The sequence below is a fragment of the Lagenorhynchus albirostris genome, chromosome 15, assembly GCF_949774975.1.
Source record: "Lagenorhynchus albirostris chromosome 15, mLagAlb1.1, whole genome shotgun sequence".
NCBI classification, from domain to species: domain Eukaryota; kingdom Metazoa; phylum Chordata; class Mammalia; order Artiodactyla; family Delphinidae; genus Lagenorhynchus; species Lagenorhynchus albirostris.
The window spans coordinates 5,756,398-5,775,099 of NC_083109.1; the positions used below are offsets into that span (position 1 = coordinate 5,756,398).

General features: G+C 53.8%; 1 protein-coding gene across 2 annotated transcripts in view; it reads right to left on the reverse strand.

Annotated features, from left to right (window-relative positions):
- Positions 1-277: 277 nt before the first annotated feature.
- Positions 278-18,702, reverse strand: part of RBM38 (RNA binding motif protein 38) — a 38,648-nt gene continuing 20,223 nt past the window's right edge. The window contains exon 4 of one of the 2 annotated variants that reach the window (XM_060122719.1): positions 278-860. In XM_060122719.1, the coding sequence (XP_059978702.1) occupies positions 452-860 (409 nt within the window). In that variant the 3' untranslated portion in view covers positions 278-451. Of the gene's footprint in view, positions 861-4,535; positions 4,850-18,702 lie in introns of those variants that run through there. The other variant, XM_060122721.1, reaches the window with a different exon arrangement.

Genomic DNA, 18,702 nt, shown 5'->3' on the forward strand with positions numbered 1-18,702 from the left:
GGCTGGACTCCAGGGGCCTCCAGGCCGTCATCTCTGAAATGAGAGCTCAGAAAACACCTCGCCGAGCAGCTGTAAGGTTAAAGAGGTAACACGTGTTCAGCGTTTCAAATACTGTGAGTACTCCACAGAGTTAACTCCACAGAAGTTAACGCAGGGCATCTGGGGGGTGGGGCTTTTGTTTTTTCCATTTCCCACTCTTAAATAAGGCCACACTTTGCCAAAAGACAAAATGCCGGGTGAGAGGGTATGTGCAGTTTCTCAGTGTTTATTGCATACAGACAGGTCGATCTTCAAAATCTGAATCTGGGGACTTCCCTGGCGGGCCAGTGGTTAAGACTTGGCGCTTCCAATGCAAGGGGCACGGGTTTAACCCCTGGTTGGGGAACTAAGATCCCACACGTCATGCTGCACGACGCACCCAAAAAAGAAAGAAAAAAAAATCGGAATCAATTTATAGCAAAGCTGATGTGTTGCTTTCCCCGCATCCCTGCCAGCACTGGGCTTTATCATTTCCAAATTGTTTTCTAACTGCATCAGCACGCAGTGGGGTTTTGTGGGCATTTTTTCTTTCTTTGCCTGCAAGGCTGCACCTTCTTCCATGTAACATATTTTCTCGGGGACAAATGATTTGTTCACCCCGTTGGAACGTTTCTTGGGTGGTTTCTGTGACATCCTTTGGCGGGTCCACGTGGGAAATGTCTTCTGAGCAGGAAGGGAGATGGGAGAGGTTGCAGCCTGAAAAGGCGGTGAGAGCCTCCGCCCCCAGCCACCCCATCTCCTGCCGTCCCTTCACCTGAGTGTCTTCAGAGCTTCCCCAACCGAGGAACTCCTTCCCTGGGATGGGACTGCAGGCACCCGGGCTGGAGAGAAAGCAAGGAGGGACCAGAGGAACTGATTGCCAGCCCACTGAGGCAGGAGTGTCACAGGCACCATTCCTGCCCCCGTGACCACCCCTGCTCACCCCCAGCCCTCCCGGAGTCCCCGAGTGTCAGGAGACTTTCCTTCCAAACTAAGGACATGAGAATAAATTCCTCCAAGTTATGATATTGGGATGACTACATCTCTTTGTTCCTTAATCACTCAGGCTTCCAGGCGCTGTATTAACAAGATGCCCAGAACCTCCTTCTCGGGTCCTCCCGCACCTTGAAGGGTCTTCAACCCACAGGTGGGCGTGAGGCCTGTTCCCCACTAAACTTCACTGCAGTCATGGCGTCTTACCACCACATGAGGTCGCTGTTGAAGATGGCTCTCCAAGAGTCCCGTGGACGCTCGTCCACTTGCAATGATGCCCGAGCTGGTTGGACCCTGGCCTGGGTCTTGGAGGTCAGCCACACTTGGGACTCGAGCTTACAGCTCTTGTGGGTCACTCTTAAACACTCAGATTAGAATGGGGAGTCACCTCCCCATCCTGTGTCCTCTGTCAGCACCTCACTGACTGTACAGAAGCCTCCTGGGGGGACCAGATGGTAGCATTGCCCCTATTTTGACAGAGAAGAAACTGGAGCCCCAAAAGAGTAATTTTTCCAAAGTCACCTGGCCAGTGAGTACCCAATTCAAGCTGAAATCCAGTCTCCGGACCCCCGGCCTGTGCTCCCAGCACCTTTGCATTCAGAGGCTGCCAGTGAAACTCCTACTTCTTGGCCCATAAGCCTCCGCAGGGTGTGACCCCCGCCTTCCTTCCTGGCTTCCTCTCACTTCCTCACCCAGATTCAGAATCCTTTCCCACCTGCCCTGGCACCTGTCTTCCTCTCCCTACAGCTCTCCCGGAGATCTTCCAGGGAGGTCCCTCATCATTCAAGCCTCTGCTCACTGTCACCTCCTCCCACAAGCTGTTGTCACCTTCCCTCTCGGGTGTCCCCATCGCGCTCCTTCTCAACAATGGTACTTGCCACGATCAGACGTCACCCTGTCCTGTCCGCTCTACCTTCAGAATATACCTCGAATCCCAGCCACCTCCTCTCCTCCGCTGTCCTCATGGTCAAAACTACGTCCTCCTCCAAACTCAGCACCGTTGACATTTGGGGCCGGGCCTTTCTCTGTTGTGGAGCCGGCCGCCCCGGGCTATGTGGCAGCTCCCCTGGCCTCTTCCCCCTAGATTCCAGGAGCAATTCCCTCCCCAGTTGTGACAACAGAAAATGCCTCCAGACATTGCCCGACGGCCCCCCAGTGGAAAACCGCTGCTCTAGACTATGGCAAAACCCGTCTCCCAGATCCTAGAAATGGATCTGGTCCACCCGCATGACTGCAGGGGTAGTGGCGGGGAGGGCCCGCCAGGAAGCCGGAGGAGGCCCCATCCCAGGCCTCGCGGCCTGAGCATCCCCCGCACACGCCCCCTGCCCCACAGGCTCCTGGGGTTCTTGGGAAGCCGTGTGGAAACCCCTCTGTAGAGCCGGAATAAGCCTCAGGCCCAACCACGCCCAGCCGGGGAAGGCAGGCCGGGGTCTAATTATAGAAGGCAGGCTGTGAGAGGTTGTCTCTGGGAAGAGGAAGTGGCGCTCTGATTAACCCCCGGGTTGGTTCACCCCATATTGAGACAGTCCCCACGGGGAGAGGAAGTGTGGTGAAATGAATTCAGCCTCGGGGCCGGGGCAGCACGGACAAGCCAGGCAGCTCTGGCTCGTGGCCGCGGGGATGGCGGGGAACCGGCTCTGTGGCCCAGGGGCCAGGTCCGCTGAGGAAGCCTTCAACTCTCTGGACCCTGGTTTTAAAAGAAAGGGGTCTGGGGCTTCCCTGGTGGCGCAGTGGTTGAGAGTCCGCCTGCCGATGCAGGGGACGCGGGTTCGTGCCCCGGTCCGGGTAGATCCCACGTGCCGCGGAGCGGCTGGGCCCTTGAGCCATGGCCGCTGAGCCTGCGCGTCCGGAGCCTGTGCTCCGCAACGGGAGAGGCCACAACAGTGAGAGGCCCGCATACCGCAAAAAAAAAAAAAGGAAAGAAAGGGGTCTGGAGCAGATTCAATCTTCAAAGTGGGTCTTCTGTTTCAGGGCATGGGCTCCCAAGTCAGGAGCTCTCTGAGCCTCAGTGGCCCCATCTGCAGAATGGGGTTGACGGCAACCGCGCCTTTCACAGAGCCTTTGGAGGATGTGCTGAGGTGGTCTGTGCTGCCGGCCAGCCTGGGCCAGGGCCTGGCACAGGACGGGGGCTCGGTTAGGTGTTCCACGTTGTCAGAGCATCAACACGATTAGTGGGCTCCAGTCAAAATGAAAATGCGGGCCCCTCGTGCAAAAGTTACTAAGAATTTCAAGACGGAGACAGCAGAGCATTAAGCCTGGCGTGGGGCCCTTCTGAGCCCTGTGTGGCTGCCAGGGCTGCAGATGCATGAGCTGGGGCAGATGCAGGGGTCGGGGAGGGGGTGGGGAACGGCTCCTTAAAAGGATGGATCCCTCTCCACCACCGTCAGGAGGGCACCTCAACGTGTATTTGACTGGAACACACAAAATCAGAGCTCTGCACGCTGTAGGAGACTGTTCACGAGCAAGCTGCTTAAACGGTGCCCACAGCAATACGGAAAATTGACCATCACCATAAACATGTAGGTAGAAACCTGGGCATGAGGCTGCAGCTCTCGCTCCCACTGAGGCTGGCTGTGGGGGGAGGGTGATGGGAGTTACAGCAAAGCTGAGCTGTATCTGTAACATTTTATTTCTTTAAAAGAAAAAGGATTAGTGACAAAATCTTCGTGTCTCATTGTGTCATGTTTAATTCTGGGTAGTGGTAGTAGGGGCTTATTATTCTCTGAATATTTTCATTTTTAAAAGGTAGATTTCACCACTTTAAAAAGCTTGAAAGCATTGGGTGAGGAAAGAGCTGCCTTTGGCTGAGGTCCTGGGAGTAAGGTGTCTGGGAGACACACAAGTGTTGAGCACCTACTACATGCCTGGTCCAGGAATGGGTTCTAGGGAAATAAAAATGAGCATTTTCCTTCCAGGAACCCAGAGGTCAACACGGGGGGCCGGCCTGTCCTGTGTGGGGACCCACATGAAGTGATCCCCAACCCCAGCATGGGGCTGCCACTTGGCTGTTTTCGCAGGAAAGCAGGATCTGGGGCGTTTTTTCCCAGGATGCCAGGAGCCTTGCGGGAGTCAGCTGGCAGGCACCAAGGGCTGTGTGTTGGGGTAGCAGGGGTGGAGGGAAGGTGGAACAGAGGAACATCAATAGGCATGGTCATGGGTGCAGGGGAGCGCCCGGGTCTGCCCCAAATGCTGCTGAAACCATTAAATGAACAACAGGAGAGTCACAAATTGTCGGCAGCCTCTGCTGGTGAGCCTCAGGGTCTGCAGCCTCGGGCGTGGAAGTACCTCAGCTGGAACTAGAGCCTGCTCCGGGGCATCAGCAGCCTCTTTGTCAGTAATGGGCAGAGGACTAGACACCAGGCCCCCACCCCCAGCCCAGGGCTTTATCCCGAAGGGGCCTTGACTGGTGGTCTCCTCGGGGTCAGGAGCACAGGCAGTTCCTCTGTCCCAGGGCTGCTCTCTGGTCATTTCTGTCTCCTTTGTTTGTTTTAACTTTTTAATTTTGAAATAATTTTAGACTTAGAGAAAAGGTGCAAAGATAGTCCCCACGTCCCCTTCACCTTGCTTCCCCTAATATTAATCTCTTACATAATAGTACAATGATCCAAACCAAGAAATTCACTTTGATGCAGTACCATTAACTAAACCGCAGACGTGATTCGCATTTTCCCCCAGTGTCCTTTCTCTGTCCCGGGTCCTGCATTGAATTTAGTCATCTCGTCTCCTGCAGGCCCAGGGATGGTCCTCGCTCTTTCCTTGTCCTTCCTGATCTTGCTGGATTTGCAGAGTATCAGGTGTTTTGTAGATCGTACTTCAATTTGGGTTTCTCTGATGTCCTCTCATGTTTTCAAATGAGACAAAATTCATGTTCCATAAAATGCAACCTTGTAAAGCGTACAATTATGTGGCTTTTCATATACACAGAGTTGTGCAACCGTCACCACGATCTAATTCCAGAACCTTCCCATCACCCCAGAAGGAAGCCCAGGGCCCCCATATCCCTTTTTGTCCACCGCACAGTACTTTCTCTTGTCCCCTCCCTCTTGCCCCGGCTCCGTTTCTCTCCAGGACGCTGGTCCTGTTTCCTTTCGGTTTCTCTTTGTGTCTCTGCCTCTGAGTTGCTCTGTCTCTCTCTCACATTCGTTTCTATTTCTGTGTTTCTCTCCATCAGTCTCTCCCTGTCTCTCTCTCCATCTGACTCTCTCCCTCTATTTTCTCCCTTCTCTCCATCAGCCTCTCCCTGTCTCTCTCTCCATCTGACTCTCTCCCTCTATTATCTCCCTTCTCTCCATCAGCCTCTCCCTGTCTCTCTCTCCATCTGACTCTCTCCCTCTATTTTCTCCCTCCTCTCCATCAGCCTCTCCCTGTCTCTCTCTCCATCTGACTCTCTCCCTCTATCTTCTCCCTTCTCGTTCTGTTTTGCTCTATGTAGTGTGTGCATCTTTCTCCCTCTTTCATTCTAAAGGAGACACCGGCAAAACCCCAGAGGAATGATAAGGCATCCACAGAGCTCTGGAGACAGACGGGGTGAGGATAGCAAATATCTAAGGGCTGCAGCTAGACAGGGACCTCTCTGAGGAGGTGACGAAGCAGCCAGCCCTGGAAGAGCTGCTGGGAGAGGGCCAGGCAGGAGGGCAGCAGGAGCAAAGGCCCTGGGGCAGGGCAGAACTCCAGGGCCGAGCTAGGGAGAGGCAGGGGACAGAGACAGGGGCCTCCCTGTGCCCAGGCTCGCTTAGAGGGAGCCCTGAATTCCTCCCCAGGTCAGGCCCCCAGGATCTGGGGCAGGAGCCCCAGCCAGCCCGGGGCGAGGCTTGTGGAGAATAAGTCATGGCTGAACCTCTGAGAACTTTCCAGGACCAAGCCGCGTGCTCAGCCCTCGGGACCCTGAGCTGGGTACAACCCACCTCTTCCTTGAAAGGAACCTGCAGCAGAAAAGCACAACCCAGGCTCAGAAAGAGTCTGTGTGTTGATTTATTCCATTATTTATTCCAGAAACACTGATTAAGTGCCTGCTGTATACCAGGACCACAAACAGGCATGGGCAGCGCCCTGACCTCACGGGCTCAGAGTCTAGAAAGAGAAGCAGCCCACCTACTCACCTCGACCATGCTGGGGAGAAAGGCTGAAGCTCAGATGACCATTTATTCATCCAGCAGCTAGCAGGGCCCACTGCATATGGTGGACAAACACAGATGACCCTCAAGGGGATGGCCCCTGTTCACAGCACAGCTTCTAGAGCAGAATGGCATGGATTCAAGTCCCAGCTCTGCCGGCTATTAGCTGAGCAGCCTTGGGCAAGTTGCTCACCCTCTCTGAGCCTCAGTCCCCTCCTCTGTAGAGTGGGCTGCTGTGAGAGCTACAGGCCAGAATGTCACATGCTGAGCCCCCCTCCCCTCCCCGCCCCACCTCTGACATTCAGAGACAGGACAGGAGCTCAGTTTGTCAGCCATAATTGTTCTTCCCAGCTGGTGGGAGGGCTGGCTGGTCAGGAGGATCCCAGGCCTGCTGGGGACCGGGGACCGGGCATCCCCCCCAGGGGTACAATCTACGCAGCAGGGGGAGGGAGCAGAATGTGCAGCAGCTGGATGGTGGCTTGTGTCCTTAAGTCACCGAGGGCAGCACCAGGCAGGCTGGCCAGGGCCCAACAGCCTGACCCAGCCTCATTTGTGATGCAAATGGCTGGCAGAGGCTTCGGGTCAGAGCACAGGGTCCCCAGCCAGGGCCCCAAGCTTTTATTCTGAGCAGAGCCGGGCGTGGGGGGTGGGGTGGGGGGTTGGGGGGGAGGCAGAGTGGAGCCTCCCCAGACAGCCTCGGGGGACCTCTCTGGGTGGGGTAGGGGTGAGCAGGGACCCCAAGGCCAGGAAATGCATTCCTGCAGGCTGATTGGGGTGGAATGGGGTGTAAGGGCTGGGCCACCCCCTGCTTGGCCAGTAGGGTGAGTGGGAATGCCTTCGGCTGGCAGGGCTCCGTCCTGCAGGACCCGGAGGTCCTCTTCGGGCTTTCTCCCGGGATCCCGCAGAAACCAGGGCCCCGCATGTCACACCCTGTCACTTCCAAGCTGGCCCCCACTGGATCTCCAGCCCCTCAGGGGTCCCTGGCAATGCTGTGACCACACACACCTTCTCTCCTTCTTCCCTGGCTCTTGGCCACACATGGCTTTTTCACAAGCTGCTCCCTCTGCCTGCAATGTCTTTCCCTTCGTCAATGCCAGTCTTTTTTCAATCTCTGGCCCTTACTCTGTACATGTAACTATATACTCTTTTTCTTAAAGACAGTGCCCCAAATTGTATAAACTTCAGGCCCCATGAAACCTGGGTCTGTCCCCAGTGGTAGGAAAACATCCCCTGACACCGTCCTTCCTGGTCCCCGAAGAGTTAAGTAGGTCACATCCCCTGTTAGGTCATTCATTCATTCAACAAATATTTACTGAGAAGCTACTGTGTATCAGGCACTTTTCTGGGCACCTCGGATAGAGCAGTGAACAAGGCAAACAAGAATGTCTGCCGTTATGGACTGACAGTCCACCAGGGGTACAGGTAATAGACAGATGAATAAGCAATAATAAGTGATACATAAAGTAAACGTAGGTTTGAGGCGCGATAAGAGCTACAGAGAAAAATGAACAGGCAAGAGAGAGGGAGCACGGTGAGTAGGGGGCTATGAGTTTGAATGCAACAAGGTAAGAGGTGAGCCGTGTGGATACCTGGAAGATGAGTGGTCCAGGTAAAGGGAAGAGCATGTGCAAAGGCCCTGAGGCAGAGGAACACCTGGGAGGGCTTGGCACTTCACTGTAGTATTTATCAGACTGAAATTAAATAATTATTCCAATGATGACTTACGAATTTTTTGTCTTCCTCACTAGGGCTTTGTATCTGGTAGTTGTTCAATAAGTACAATAAGTTCAATAAGGAGACAGAATGTATTTATTTCTTTGGAAGGAGGGGGTTGGTGCTGGTGGAGTTGTAATGAAGCCCCCACCCCAGGGCACTAGGTCGGCTCACAGGGCGGAGCTCTGCAGACACCTGCAAGGCAGGGACCCGGGCCTGGCACCGGGCAGCCTTTTCCAGAGGCGAGGGGGCAGCAGGCATGGTGAGGACGAAGCAGGAAAAGAAAAACAGGAAGACGCCACGATGATCTCCAAGCTTGGTTTGGGGCATATGTGATCGCTCTTCAGATGCCCCGGAAAGAACAGTGACCCCATTTCAGGGGTCAAGTTCTAGCCAGGCCACTGAGTTTGGGACATGAACTTTAAAAGCGTGGCCCTGAATAGTTACCTCCTCTGGTGTGACCTCCCGGCAGTGCCGTGTGAGGGCTGAGAAGGAGCCTGCAGGTGAAATCCCGGCACACAGCAGGTGTGCACGCACCGGACAACGGCAGGTGCACCAGCAACTCTGCTCAAGGTGATTCGTTCTACCTCTGCCTGAATGAGCAAAAGGCTGGAAACGACTTCCACCTCCATCCCAGGGGGCGGGCAGTAGAGCACGCCCACTCACACGTGGAATACTAGGCAGCCGACAACCAGGCGATAGCAAGCTCAGTGTGGGCTCAGCGGGGAATCTTCAAGATGTATTTAAGGGAAAGGAACAAGCGCCTCACAGAGCGGATGGCGCGTGCTGACTTGGAAACAGACACACAGAAGCCTAAAATACAATGTGTTGAAACTGGAGGCCCTGGATGCCCGGAGGGAAGAGAACCGGGTGGGGGATGGGAGGGACTTTCCCATCCCACAAACCGCCCCCCTCGCCCCACAATTCCCAGTCGATACACTGGTGAATGGAAGCTGTGCAATTATCCTGAATAAAAATGCCACCGCTCTTAGGAGCAGGAACGTGACTACTGGCATCTGGAGGTGGGAGAAACTACCAGGCAGGGGGCAAAGGGGGCGGGGATGCTGGGCACACCCCCTGGGGCTGGACCTGTCTGTTCCCCTTTCTCACTAAGTCAACCACCCGAGGAACAATAGTGCTTCCCCTCCTCTTAAGAGGAAGGGCGGGTGGAGACAGCCTGCAGGGCCAGGGCGGCAGGTGGAAACCTCAGTGAGGTGCCAAACGCTATTCTGAGAGGCCGGCGGAAGCAGGGGCGGAAGTCTGCGCTGGCGATGGTCTCTGGCTCCGTCACTGCACAGGCGGAGGTGCTGGGGGAGGGGAGGGGTGCCCCGGGGAGGGGAGGAAGATGTCACGGGGTGCTCCCACCCCCCCCGGAAGCTGCTAGTCCAAAGCCAAGCCACTTTCTGTTTTATAGGACTTGGGGGTAGGTTAATGCGTTTCATCCCCACCCAGTTCCCTCTACACTCTGCCAGCCTCAACCGCCTTCCCCCGACCACACTTTTGCCCTCCTGGCCTCCCCGCAGTTCCTCAACCTGGCCCAGCGCACCCGACCTCAGGACGTTTGCACAGGCTGTGACCGTCTCTGGAACGCTCTACCGTCTTGCCCCCTTCCATGACTTTTCTCCAGTGACGTTTTTTTTAATAAATGTATTTATTTATTTATTTTTGGCTGTGTTGGGTCTTCGTTGCAGTGCGCGGGCTTCTCATTGTGGTGGCTTTTCTTGTTGCAGAGCACGGGCTCTAGGCGTGCAGGCTTCAGTAGTTGTGGCACATGGGCTCAGTAGTTGTGGCTTGCAGGCTCTAGAGCTCAGGCTCAGTAGTTGTGGCACACGGGCTTAGTTGCTCTGCAGCATGTGGGATCTTCCCGGGCCAGGGCTCGAACCCACGTCCCTTGCAGTGGCAGGCAGATTCTTAACCACTGCGCCAACAGGGAAGCCCTCCAGTGACTTTTGCTGGACCCACCTCTCACCTGGACTCTCCCGGTTCTTCTCCATTACCTCACCTGCTTGTTTCCTTCACAAATTTGTAAGGCAGTGATTTTTTTTTTTTTTTTTTTGGCTTATGCCCTTGTCAGGGCAGTAGCCACACCCACTTTTTTTTTTTTTTTTACTGTTGCACCTCCAGTGCCTAGCACAGAGAATAAGCTTGGACATTTGTAGAAGGAACAAAATAAGAATCTTTGGGGCACAACGTGCTGTCACTTGGGGGAAAACATTCAGTGGTTCTGAGGCTAGTCAGAGGGAGAGCCAGAATCTAACCGACGTGGGGGATTTTAGAGCAGAAACTTAGACTGCCCTTCAAGATAAAGGAGGTTGGTTTTGTGATGGGCTTGGCTAAGGTTAGGGACCAGCGGGAAGGAGACACATTTTCTTTCCAATGGAATAACCCAGAGGTTGGGAGCCAGGGGCCATGGACTCTGAGCATGAAACCAACATAGGCTGAGAAATAAAGAGAACTTGGATCCTTTTAACAGTGCTTGAGCTGCTGGATCCAGCCATTCCTGAAGTCAGAAATTCAGCTGCATAATCCAGTCATGTCCAACTAATCATTCTCCAGAAGGAGGGCGAATCATTCAGGATTCTTTTCTTTGCAAATGACAGAAAGCCCAAGTCAGACTGCTGTGGTGGGTGGGATAACGCCCCTCCCTCCAAGACATTTGTGTCCTAATCCCGGGAAATTGTGACTATATGAAGTTTGAATATATTGTTACATGGCAAAAGGGACTTTGCAGGTGTGATTAAGGTTATAGATCTTAAAAGAGGGAGAGCAGGGCTTCCCTGGTGGCACAGTGGTTAAGAATCCGCCTGCCAATGCAGGCGACACAGGTTCGAGCCCTGGTCTGGGAAGATCCCACATGCCGCGGAGCAACTAAGCCCGTGCGCCACAACTACTGAGCCTGTGCGCCTAGAGCCTGTGCTCCGCAACAAGGGAAGCCACCACAATGAGAAGCCCGTGCACCGCAGAGAAGAGTAACCCCCGCTCACCGCAACTAGAGAAAAACCTACGCCTGGCAACGAAGACCCAATGCAGCCAAAAGTAAAAAAAAAAAAAAGAGGGAGCGTATCCTGGGTTATCCAGGTGGGGTCAATCTAATCACATAAGTCATTAAAAGCAGAGAACTTTCTCTAGCAGGAGGCAGAGAGGAGCAGCAGAAGAGGAAGTTGGAGAGATTTGAACACTAGGAGGGACTTGACCCACCGTGGCTGAAGGGAGCCATGGGGAAAACACGAGAAGGATGTGGGCAGCCTCTAGAAGAAAAGACCTACCCCTGCTGTCAGCTAGCAGGAAATGAGGACCACAGTCCCACAGCCACAAGGAACTGAATTCAGCCAGCAACTGAATGAGGCTGGAAGAGGATTCTTCCCCAGAGCCCCCAGTAAGGGTCACAGCTCTGCAGGCACCCTGACTTCTGCCACCCCAAGCTGAAGGCCAAGCTGGGTCATGCTGTGTCTGGAGTTCTGACCCACAAAAGTAGGACATAATCATCTATTATGTGTTGTTTTAAGCCACTAAGTTTGTGACGATTTGATAGAAAACGAATACACTGGTTTAATGAAAAAAGAGAATTGACAGGCTCTCTCAGCCTGACTTCAGGAATGGCTGGATCCAGCAGTTTAAACACTGTCCTCGGGATTTAATTTCTCTGCTGCCTCCTAAGCTGGTTCATGCTCAGGCTCCATGGGTCACCCTGGCAGCTCCAGGCTCCCATCCCCCAGGTTAAATCCACAGGCAAGGGGGCCTGCCTCTCCCAACTGTCCCATCATAAGTCTCGCTGACTCTCATTGCCTGTAGCTGGACCATGTGCCTACCCCCGAGTCAGTCACTAAGGCCAGTGGCATGCGACATTCTTTCTGGCCAGGTCTGGGTCACATGCCCATCTCAGCGGGGTCAGGGGTGGAGCCACCTGAGACTCGGGGACAGATGTAGGGAACGGCTGGTTCCCAGGGGGACACTCGGGCACAGTTAGAGGGCAGAGGGCCACAGAAGCCACCACACCAGGGGGCTTGAGGTCGCACAGAGAATTTGCCTGTCTTACTTTCTGGAGATGAGCACCACGCAGGGTGGCCTGGGCCAAGAAGCCCCAAGCCGCCCCAGCGAATGTGACTCAGAACCTCTGGACAACTCCCACCCCCAGGGCCCGGTTTCCAAACTCACGGGCTAAACAACAGGGAAGCCTTGCGTTCCTCAGAACCATGCTCAACTGGGACACAGAGTAAACAAACCGATATTTATACCATGGCCCCGCGGGGTGGCCACTTGGCTCTGAGGCAAATATGGTCAAAACTGAATCATGCAGCCCTCAGAAGAGACCGAGCCTATCCCCAGAGGGGCCCACGGGAGGCGTCCACCTCCCACACTCCCGCGGGCATCCCTGATCCTTCCCAGAAGACTTGGGTGGGGAGGGAGGTGTACGGCTGCTCACTTCTGCTAATCCTTCACACCCAGACCAGGCGATCCCTCCTTTCCCCGGGCCTGGACTCTGCTGGCCCTTCCCAGGTCAGGTCCTGGCTGGGTCCAGAGCCCACAGGCAGGGTACCCACGCCCCCATGCATCCTCTCCTGAAGATGCACTCCCCACTGCCTCAGATTGCCTCTCCTCAACTTAGAAGATCATTTAATTTAAATTATTTAGCATTCACATGGCCAGCACGTATTAGAAGCCCCTTTCTATGTGCCTGGCGTTGGGCGCAGAGGCTGCGTACCAGCATGGATGTCTCTGGCCTGCTCCTGCCCCTCCCAGCTTACAGTCCAGGATGGGAGACAGATATTAAATGAGCAAATAAAATGCACTGAGAAGTACAAACCCTGATAAGTTCTCCAGAGGAGGCAGGCAAGCAAAGTGCAGAGTGGGAAGATGGCAAGGAGTCGGCCAAGGATGGGCACTGCGTGAACATCTGCGGGAAGGGCACAGGCAGCAGGAACAGCTCGTGCAAAGGCCCTGTGATCACCAGCTAATTTCCTCCCCAGCTCCTGCTGATTCCATAACGATCTTAGTTACCTGTTTCCTTGTCTATTGCCCACTTCTCCCAGTAAACTGAAAGCCCTGTGAGGGCGGGGATTTGTCTGCGTTGTTCCCTGCTGTCTCCGCAGGGCCTAGAAGAGAGTCTGTGCACGGTAGGCGCTAATACAAGTTAGCAGAGTTCACAGAATGCAGAAACGACAAGGGGGCTGTGAGCCACAAAGGTCAGTGGACAAGCCCGTTGAAAAATAGGGAGGTCTCATTAAAAATATTTACGACTATGTCACTGCCTTGCTACAGAGAAATCCGGAGAAACAAACACAAATGTTATCTGGGATTGGAGGGAATATTCCTTTGTACGTTACTGAACTCTGTAGCCATCTAATGTTTTACTCTGAGGTTGTATTTCTTTTCACTCTTTTTGTTTTTTATAATCACAGAAGCAATACGTGAATGTGGTACCACATTCAAACAAAGATACGTATAGAGTAGAAAGTAAAATCCACATTCGCCAGACAGCACCCCTCAACCCGCCCTGAAGTCCATGAATGCCCCTTTCATCAGAGCCCCTGCCCCCCAGGTTATACCTGATGCCCCCACGTCCACCCTCAGACCACAGAGGTGGAGGCCCAGGGTCAGGCGAGTGGGGGTGCAGGCCTCAGAGAGGTCTGGGTCTCCTCCCCAGATTGGTTAAGCCCAGAGCCTCCCCTCCCCTTGTGTCCTAGAGACACAGCCCAGCACAGGGACGACTCCCTACTCGGGCCGGGCCTGGCCCTGGTCGCAGCCTTTGCCCCATGGCTCCAGTCAAGCCGATACCCTGGGTACAAACATCAAGAAGGACTGGGTGCCCATCGCATGCGTCATTCAAAATAGAAGTGATATTCAACGATAAAGAACTGTGGGGAGGGCCCAGAGTTCTGCCTTTTCCCGCGGTGACGTCCATTGCTCTTTTGGAATATGCTTTCATTGTCTTTTCTCATTGTTTCAGAGCCACTGCCTTGCTGGTTTCCTACGACCTGCCTGGTGAGGTGTGCCTGGTACGGGACAGGCCACCCCCGCCCCCCAGCCCCTGCAAGCACGGACGTACTTTCTATCTCTGTGGATTTGCCCATTCTAGACATTTCATATGAATGGAGTCATACAAGATGCGGTCTTTTGTGACTGTCTTCTGCCAGTTGTCATCCTGTTGTCAAGGTTCACCTGAGTTGTAGCATGTATGAGAATTTCATATGTAGAAAACAAACTTATGGTTACCAAGGGGGAAAGCGGGGGAGGAATAAACTGGGAGATGGGATTGACATATACACCCTACTAGATATAAAATAGGTAATAAGAACTTACTGGATAGCATAGGGAGCTCTACTCAGTACCGTGGAATGACCTATATGGGAATAGAATCTAAAAAAAAGAAGAGATATATGTATACGTATAACTGATTCACTTCGCTGTACACCTGAAACCAACACAACATTGTAAATCTACCATTCTCCAATAAAAATTAATTAAAATAAAAAGAATTTCATTCCCTTTTCATCGGTTCCCTTTATGACCAAGTAATATTCTTTGGATGGGATACCATACTTTGTTTATCCATTTTTCAATGGTGGACACTGAGGTGGTTTCCACTTTGGGGCTACTGTGAATAGGGCTGCTAGAACATCCATGGACAAGGTTTTGCTTGGGCGTATGTTTTTATTTGTCTTGGTGTATACCCAGGCGGGCAATGTCTGGGTGATATGGTAACTCCACATTGAATCATTTGAAAACTGCCAGCCTGTCCTCCGTTCACATTCCCGCCACAGGGTGAGAGTTCCAACCCCTCCCACCCCGCCAACATGGGCTCTTTCCTGGCCTTTCCTTCTAGCCATCCTAGGGGCTGTGAACTGGCATCTCACTTTTTGGCTTTGATTGCATTTAGCGTTGTCCTTTCAAACCAGTCTAAGTTATAATAAAAGCCCACGCTATACTCATGGAGGGTCTTAGAGCCACATGAAGGAAAGAGATGGGCTCCCGTCTCTCCCGCTCTAACCAGCTGTACTCCAAGGGGATTCACAAAAAAATATTTTTTAAAGTGAACTATCAAAACCCTAAAAAGGAAACAAATTTGAATTCTTTCTCCAGCTACGGAAGGCAGAGTCCTTTTTGACCTCTGAAGAAACGAGAGAGAAAAACAAAGGAAAAACGGACAGGGGGAAACATATAAAAAATTGAAAGGTACTAAACACAGTGGTTCTTAGGCCAAGCTTCACTTTAGAACCATCTAGATGCTCTTTAAAAAATACATGCCCAGGCCCTCCTCCCAGAGACTGGGCTTCAGCTGGTCCCGGTGGGGCCCATGCAGTATTGTTTTGGGAAGCCCTGTGGAGGCAGGTTCTGCGGTGCAGCCAGGACTGGGGTCAGGGTCGGGGGGGTGCTGCAAGGACCCTCCCCGTGTTCACAGCAGACTGTTTGTGTATTGGGTGGGTTATATCCGTCCAGCTGAGGTTAGAGCCAGTGAGCGAAGGGTGCTATCAGCATTGGCAGCAATCCAGCGAGATCCCAAGATCCTCAGAACTGGAGGGGGAAATGCCAAGTCTCCCCAGGAACCGACCCGTTTTCTCAGGACCGAGCAGGACAGAAGCACTGACTGTAATAAAGGGCTGGCACTCCTCGAGCTCCTCCCTCAAACCTGGCCCTCACTGCTTTTTCCACTGGTGTCCTAGGAGGCACTGATGAGAAAACTGAGGATCAGAGAGGGTGAGTGACTCACCCAGGGTCACACAGCTTGTAAGGAAAGAAACTCAAATTCAAACTCAAGCCTGTCTGATTCCAAACCCTTGCACTGGACCCTTGTGCTGACTTTGCTGGAGTGGGGATGGGGGGTAGCAGTCTATCTAACCTACCATTCATCCTTCCATCCACCCTTCATCCGTCACTCCATCCATCCATCCCTTCATCCATGTCTCTCCATCTCTCTACCCCTCCACCCAGCCCTCCATCCATCAGTCCTTCCTTCCTTCTCTCTCTCCATCCCTCCTTCTCTCACTCTCTCTCTCTGTCCATACTTTCTTCCATTCATTCATTCATCCCTCCCTCCCTCCATCCATCCATCAAGGCTTAACCACATGAATGTCCTCTAGTTAGACATCGAGGTGGATAAAACATATGTGTATCTGATGCGGCCCCTGCTTTCTCCCCGCCCTTGTCTCTCTCCCATGGCTCCTAGCTGGCAAACTAAAATGCCCACCAGAGCTTGGTGAGAGGCACAATAAGGACTGGTGGGGACTGTGGAAAAGGGGGAAAGCACGTGTTTAATCATTGCTATGCGGGACTGTGGGCCCAGTGTTGCCAGTGTTGCTCTCTCCTTTCCACAGTGCTCCGTGAACATCTCTCCATGTCATAAATGTACTTCTTCACGGCTGCACCGTATTTCATGTTGCCATTCCCTCCAGAGGAGAAGCCGGCAGCAGGCTGGGGGGGCGGGCTTTGGTGTCAGACCCTCTGGGGTTTGGGCCCCAGCTCTGCCAGCTCCCTAACTACTTTGAGCCTCAGTTTCTGCATCTGCAAAATGGGGACAGTGTACATGCATCTTGCACGGGGTTGCTGGGAGCTGACACAGCTGAGTGGCGGGCGCAGGGCCTGGCAGAAGCTAGGTGCTCAGGAAGTGCAGGATTCTCTGTCCTTCCTTCCCCACGAGGAGGAACACGGCGGTCCCACACCCCCTGTGACCTTGGAGACTCATGAAACCACAGCTCCAGACTCCGGATTATGGCCTTTTTCACAAGTCCTTCCCTCATCCTGGGCCCAAGGGAGCCAAGCAGACTCCTGCGATGCTCGCCTCTCCCTGGGTCAGGAGAGCTCGTGTACGCCAATGGGACAGAGCCCAGGTCCACACCGCACAGGGGTGGGCAGTCCCGGGCGTGCTGAGCACTGGTGGGCGGGGATGGTGGGAGGCCTCGGGTCAGGCAGGAGTGGGGTTGTCGGGAGAACGCAGCCCAGAGGACCCGGTCAGCCCCAAGTAGGAAGAGGGGGGAGCAAGAGGCCGCCCAGCCTCATTCCAATGACGCTCTGAGGCCAGGTCCAGGCTCTTGTCCCAGATGATGGCGACAGAAAGAGAGACCACTGCCCCAAAAGAAAAATCAGAGAGAACACGGATGGGGGGCAGGGTAGAGGCCAGAGCTTCGACAAGAAGGTCTGGGAAGGCATCTAGCAGGTGGGGAGCGGGGATGACATCTGAGCTGAGACTTGGTGACTTTTGGACCCAGGCTGAGGGACAGAAAGGACCTGGCACAGGACACCTGGCGGGAGAGTGGCTCTTGAGAAAGGCATGTGAGAGGTGGCAGGGCCAGTTGAGCCATGGCAAGGAACTGAGGTTTTCTTCCAGGCCAGTGGGGAGCCACAGGGGCTCCTATGCCAGGGAACAGCACGCTCTGAGTTACCTTTTTAGAAGATCGAGTGGGTCCCCATAGGCAAGAGGCGGGTGGAGGCAAGGACAGCTGTGGACCCCACCCAGCTCTGGCTCATCAGAGACATGCAGAAGAGCAACACAGGCAAGCCAGCGGGCACCCCACCCTGTTAGTATTCGGGGTACGTGACACAGATGTAACGTCAACCAAGTGCCAAACTTCATTCTCCAACTTTTCTTGCTCAGTTGTAAATCGTACAGAACCGTGTTAAGAAAAAAGTAAAGCTCTCCTGTAGTCCTAGTACCATTAACATCTCGTCTATTTCCTTCCTCCCGTTTTTATACACATGTGTAGATTATTTTAATAAATTTCCTTTATTTTGGAATTTTTCCCCAACAGTTCTAATGTTATAATTTATTTTTAAAAAAACTTTAATTTCTCTAAAAATATCCCTATCACGGGGCCAAGAAGCCAGCAGGAGGCACCAGGAACTCTTGGGTTGCCTTTAGTGCACCAAGTTCAGCTGTCTGGTGGGCTGGGCTTCAGGGGGTGGGGTTGCCCCATCCTTGATCTCCAGGCTGCTGGGCACCCCGATGTGTACACAAGGCTTGGGGTGAGCAGACAGGGCTGATAAGCAAGGCCGTGCACTTATCAGCCCCAGCAGGAGGCCCAGGAGGTATCTGGAGGGCCAGGTGCCCACCCCACACCATGCCCTGTGCAGACACCCAGCCCCAGGGCACGCTGGACAGCTGCCCCTGCTACTCTCGCTGTATCTGGATGGTCCCCAAACCTAGGGGGAGTCTGGTTCAGAGTTTACATCTCTGGGGACAAGCACAAGTGTGACTCAGCAGTCAGGGCAGGGACATGCTGGGGGGGGGGGGCGGTGACGAAGGAGAGGAGAATGGGGCGGGGATGGGGAGGCCAGAGCCCAGCCCTCTGGGAAGGGCAGCATGTGCCCTCCTGATTCAGGATTCTTGTGTACAAATCCTGGCTCAGCCACACCAGCTCTCTAGCCTTGGGCAAGCAGCTGAATCTCCCCAGCCTTGGTTTTCCCATCTGTGAGCTGGGCACAGTCAACCTCCCACGGGTTGCTGGGAGGGTTCAGAGAAAGAACAGACATAGGAAGTATTTAATGAATGTCAGTTTTCATGAGTTCTGGGACTCTGAGGACAGCCTTAGTTCCAGAGCTGAGGGTAACACAAGGTGGGAGCTACCTCATTTGACTGGAAACATGGGGTCCTTCATCCACAGGCGGGACTCTGAGAGGCAGCCGGCGGCTTTCGCAGGAATTAGGGTGGTTTTCTCACCTCCACCCTCCACTGCTTGCTCAGCTTTCCCACTGGCATGGGGGTTGGGGGCTCCAGGAGCTGGGCGCCCACCCCACAGGGGGCTATCACTGAGCACTTTGCCTAAGTCACCCCCTTTCATCCCAGTGGTGGCCCAGGGAGGGCGACTGTGGGGATTACCCCATGTGCAGGTGATGTAACCACGACCCAGTTATTGCCCAGAGACAGAGCCAG